We start from the raw sequence: 4,825 nt of genomic DNA, 5'->3' as shown, positions 1-4,825 counted from the left end.
GCACATAAATATATGGTTTGCATAGGACATATGTCCTTCCCAAAAGTAGATTTAATGAAGAAGATCAAGTTCAGGGTTGGTTAGCTTGACTTTTCATGCCATATCAACCCCAACAACTTTTCAACCTCATTTAAACAATGCTGACATCTTGCTGGATGTGTCTTTTTTTACCTTCTCTTTCCCACCACAAATTAACATTGATTAAATGACTGACAAAGTTGTTTTTTCAATGACTTTTCAACCAAATTTTGCTTTCCTTTTCTTTCCTTTAGAGCCTGAACGTCTCCTTGTGTCATTCGACACAAGGATTTCTTCAGATTTTTTTTAGAGTATTTGTTCCCTCCAGATGGGTACTTAGATATTTGAAATTTTTAGTCTAGGGACATCCATCCATCCATCGTCTTTCGCTTATGCGGGGTCGGGTCACGGGGGTAGCAGCTTAAGCAGGGAGGCCCAGACGTCCCTCTCCCCAGCCACTTGGGCCAGCTCCTCAGGAGGAATCCCAAGGCGTTCCCAGGCCAGCTGAGAAACATAGTCCCTCCAGCGTGTCCTGGGTCTTCCCCTGGGCCTCCTCCCGGTGGGACGTGGCTGGAACACCTCACCAGAGAGGCGTCCAGGAGGCATCCTGACCAGATGCCCGAGCCACCTCAACTGGCTCCTCTGGACGTGGAGGAGCAGCGGCTCTACTCTGAGTCCTCCCCGGATGACTGAGCTCCTCACCCTATCTCTAAGGGAGAGCCCAGACACACTACGGAGACAAACTCCGTAGTCTAGGGACAAATTCAGCAAAATTGCTCTACAGTTTTCAGGGGTCCTTAAAACACCATTTCCCAGTTGCAATAGGGTAGGGCATCTTGATATTGTTCTATAAGGCACTGACATTTTTTGGATTAAAGTCTTTCAGAGTTAAGTGACTTTAATGTAAATCAGAGACCCGTTTACTCCAGTGTTTCCAAGACCAGAACAAATAAGGGGATGGAGTGTCTAGTTTCTGTGCTCCCCAGCTCTGGAACTAACTTCCTGAAAACTAAACTCTGTGGGAAATATTGGTTTCTTATAGTTTCCACCAAAAACATTATTTTTTTCCAGCCTTTATCTAATCAGGTTTCAATGAACATTTCTGACTTTGTTCACAGCACCGATAACCTAATGTAGTTCACTTAATGCATTTCTTGCCTTTTCCTTTTTGTGTTTTTTAATGCACTTTTTTCTGTATCATGCTTTGAATATCCCTGTGAATGAAGGGTGAGATACAGATAAACTTGCCTGGCCTTCTCAGGTACCTGGTCCATTAGTTAGTGACACACCGCAGCAATCCAAATTTAACAAGAGCTAAAGATGTGCTTTAGATAATAAAATGTCACTTTCTTCATTTTGACATGGTACTTCAGTCATATTGTAGGAAGCAAATACTGCGTCATCATATTTGCTTGATTATACTTATATTTAATTTTTAATCCAGATTAACTCTTGTTTAAATGAGTTTTGAAGTTAGTGTTTTCTTTAAATTAAACTCCAAAAATAATATAAAAAACTAAAAGATACATTCCAAATGTTCGATACCTGTCAGAAATGTAGACGCCAGCGTCACTTTTGGGCTTTTAATGATAGATTTAAACAATTCTTTGTTTTTCCATGGTTGAATGAATATACAAAATAAAATGTCAACGAATTAACAAAAAAATGTACAGGGTGAACAGCTTCGAATTTTATATTTATTTTCAAATCTCAACAGAGTTAAAATTACATATTCATCATGACTTATATACTTAAACCCCTATTAATTTTGGGGTAAATGTCTCTTAGCAAGTTGCAGAGAAACTACACTTTGTAACCGTCAGCAAGATATTGTCATAATTCTCCTCAGATATCAAATCAATATTCTCATCAGAATAAGTTGGGCGTCATATTTTATTTTTCCTGCCACAGATTCAATATTTAAGCAGAATCCAAACAGCTGCATCCAGGTGAGGTCTGAGTTCTCCTGAAAGCTCCGGGTTTGCCCAGTTTATCCATTGGAAGACCAGTTTAGATGTGTGTTTTGGATCATTGTCCTGTTAAAACATCCTATTCTGTCCAGCCTTTAAGCATCTGATCCAAACTGCGATTCTGCAATCAACTGAAATCGGGTTGGATGATCAAGCACAAACCAAGAATCCCCAAAGCTGAGGGTCTATCATGAACTGGGCGATGCTGGACCAGCAGTGTCACTGTCCACAGCTGAGTGAGTTTGACGCTGACATGGAGTGAGTGGGCGCAAACCAACAAAGAAACATCCAAGACAGACAACACCCAACTTGATGCGAATTTGGAGTTACCCAAATTGACAAGCCAATGGCCACTTTTTTCAACTTCACCGGAAATAATCAGCTAAGTAGTTGGTCAGAGCTAGGTGTCTCAAAAGGTCAATGAAAACCGGCTTTGGAACGGATCAATCAGGTTTACATTAAACCTTTGAAACAGCCCTGACCTCAGCTATAATCCAAATGTATGGGCTATGTTTCAACCAGAATTATGCCAGGAGCTGCGTACAAAAAAGATGGTTTCTCTGCAACTTATTTAAAAACCATTTGTGGGGGCATATGCACAGTATATCTGAGCCTATATGTATAATTTGGGTATTGTTTAATGTAAAGAAAATCATCTGTACTGCCTCCTATAGAAGAAAGGTTTAAAAAATCTATAAAAAATTAAATATTTATACGGCAATCACAAGAATAGGTACTTCCGTAAACTTGCCAGATATAATAAAATAAAATAATACCATCAGAGGTCACATGGTCTGTCAGATGAGGGAATGGGTAGCTCTTGACTCTGGCTTGCCCGACCCATTGCAATAGGGGCGAGTACAGATTTTTTTTTGTGCGCCAGCAAAAGTTTGCGGATTCAATTTTAAGTCACGGAGCCATACCAAAATTACTCCAGGGGTGCAACTCATGCAGCATGTTGCAAACAAACCCAGACCAACATCTAAAGCACCTCACTTAACTCTGTTAGGGTCAGTGTTCATGATTCATCAACAAGAACGTGACTGAGCAAAAATGGCATCCATGGAAAGTTTCCAAAGCCAGGACCACTGCTGACCAAACAGAGCACTAAGAGCATCATCTGATTTTCCATTGTTGGGTAACATCTTGATGAAACCCTGTGATTTTTGGCAAACTATTTTCTGGACTGAGGAGACAAAAGTGTGTCAGTCAAGGTGGAGGCAGTGTGATGGTCCGGGGCTGCTTTGCCGCTACAGTACCTGGTAAATCCAGTATTGAATATCTAGTCATTGGTTTGTGACCTGCAGTTGGATTAAACATCAGGACAATGATCCAGATCACACCGGCAAGAGTAAGAGTAAGAGTAAGACAAGAAAAGGAAAATTAAAGGTTTTGGAGAGACCTAGTCAAATTCTGCATTTAAATCAGATTAAGATGCTGTGTTACGACCTCATACGGGCAGCTAATGCTAAAAAGACATGTTGCTGAACTGAAACAGTTCTTCATAGAGGAGCGGCCAAATGTCCTCCACAGTGATATAAAAGACTCACTGCCAATAATCGCAGATGCCTGATGGCAGTTGTTAATGCCAAGGGTGGCACAACCAGTCATCAGGTTTAGACATCAATAATCCCCTTATAAATAAATCATCTTTTGCAAATTGCTTTTTGTATTTACTAAAGCTATCTTTGTAGCTGTCGCTCTGTCTGTCTGCACCTATATATAGGCCCACGAAGGCTTAAGACTAAATGCGTTGGTTTGATTCATAAAAATAGAACTTTCTTTTTTATTGTCATGTAATAAAAGCAACATAAAAGTAAAAGAAAATAAAGTCCAAATCGCTTATTTTGGGGCTCCTGCACCACACCCCGGTCTGTCAATGGCACAAACCAGGGAGCAAGCAGGGTCTGCTGCACTGTACAGTCCAGAGGGTGTGTGAGGGTGAGTTGGTTAAAGAATGAGAGTGTGGGAGGGTGTATGGGGCCCTCCCTTCCGACAAATGTCTTCATAGATCCACTCCTTCATAACCCAACTCTTTCCCAGCCTTGCGCAGATATAGCCAAAGTGTCCAAACCGGAGCCTGAATGTGTTCAAATATGCCTAGTGAGACAGGACGAGAGTTCTTTAGTCGTTTAACCCACAGCTAACCTCTTTATCCTATTTACATCCATAACTGAAGTTAGAATACCAAGAAAGAAAAAAAAAAACACGCACACACATTTGGCTACATGTGAGTGTATGCCGGTCTCCGAGCGCGCTCCACCTTTGCGCTGGTGATGCCATGCCGCGGAACCACACCGGCGACGAGAGCGGCGGCACCGGGATCTGGTTGAAGACCTCTGCTGGGAGCCGGACGCAGGAGCCCTTTGAAAGATGTGGAGTCTGGACGCAGGACGATGAATAACGCGGCCAGGGTCGGGGACGGTCTACTGTCTCCCCCGCAGCAGGTGCGGCGCGGCGCGGCGGCGGCAGCGGAGAGGAACCAGGGCGCCAGGCTCAGCCTGCTGGGGAAGCCGCTGACCTACAGCTCTCAGAGCGGCCCGCAGGAACGCGCGCTACCGGCGGCTCCAGAATTACCTCTACAATGTGTTGGAGAGACCGAGGGAGTGGGCTTTTGTCTACCACGCCTTTGTGTGAGTACAGACTTTACTTTCAGATGTTCCGACTAAAGAAACTATAGTCTATAATTGTCCGTTTTAAAACGCATGCTTTCTAACTTTTAAATGCCGAAAAACGACTTAGAAAACGCGACACGTCTTTCCCCACGCTGTCCATGCAGCTTCATGTTTTACCCTTCACCCGCAGCCACCACGTCACCGTGTGCGCACGCAGTGGCG

The 4,825-nt window shown here is 43.1% G+C and overlaps 1 protein-coding gene across 1 annotated transcript in view; it reads left to right on the top strand.

Annotated features, from left to right (window-relative positions):
* The first annotated feature begins 4,384 nt into the window (after window positions 1–4,384).
* Window positions 4,385–4,825, top strand: part of LOC118557070 (B-cadherin-like) — a 29,031-nt gene continuing 28,590 nt past the window's right edge. Inside the window, exon 1 of the mRNA XM_036126081.1 lies at window positions 4,385–4,538. Within this exon, the coding sequence (XP_035981974.1) occupies window positions 4,385–4,538 (154 nt within the window). The remainder of the gene's footprint in view (window positions 4,539–4,825) is intronic.

This window comes from Fundulus heteroclitus, chromosome 22 (assembly GCF_011125445.2).
Source record: "Fundulus heteroclitus isolate FHET01 chromosome 22, MU-UCD_Fhet_4.1, whole genome shotgun sequence".
NCBI classification, from domain to species: domain Eukaryota; kingdom Metazoa; phylum Chordata; class Actinopteri; order Cyprinodontiformes; family Fundulidae; genus Fundulus; species Fundulus heteroclitus.
This window is presented reverse-complemented; position numbering and strand designations above follow the sequence as displayed.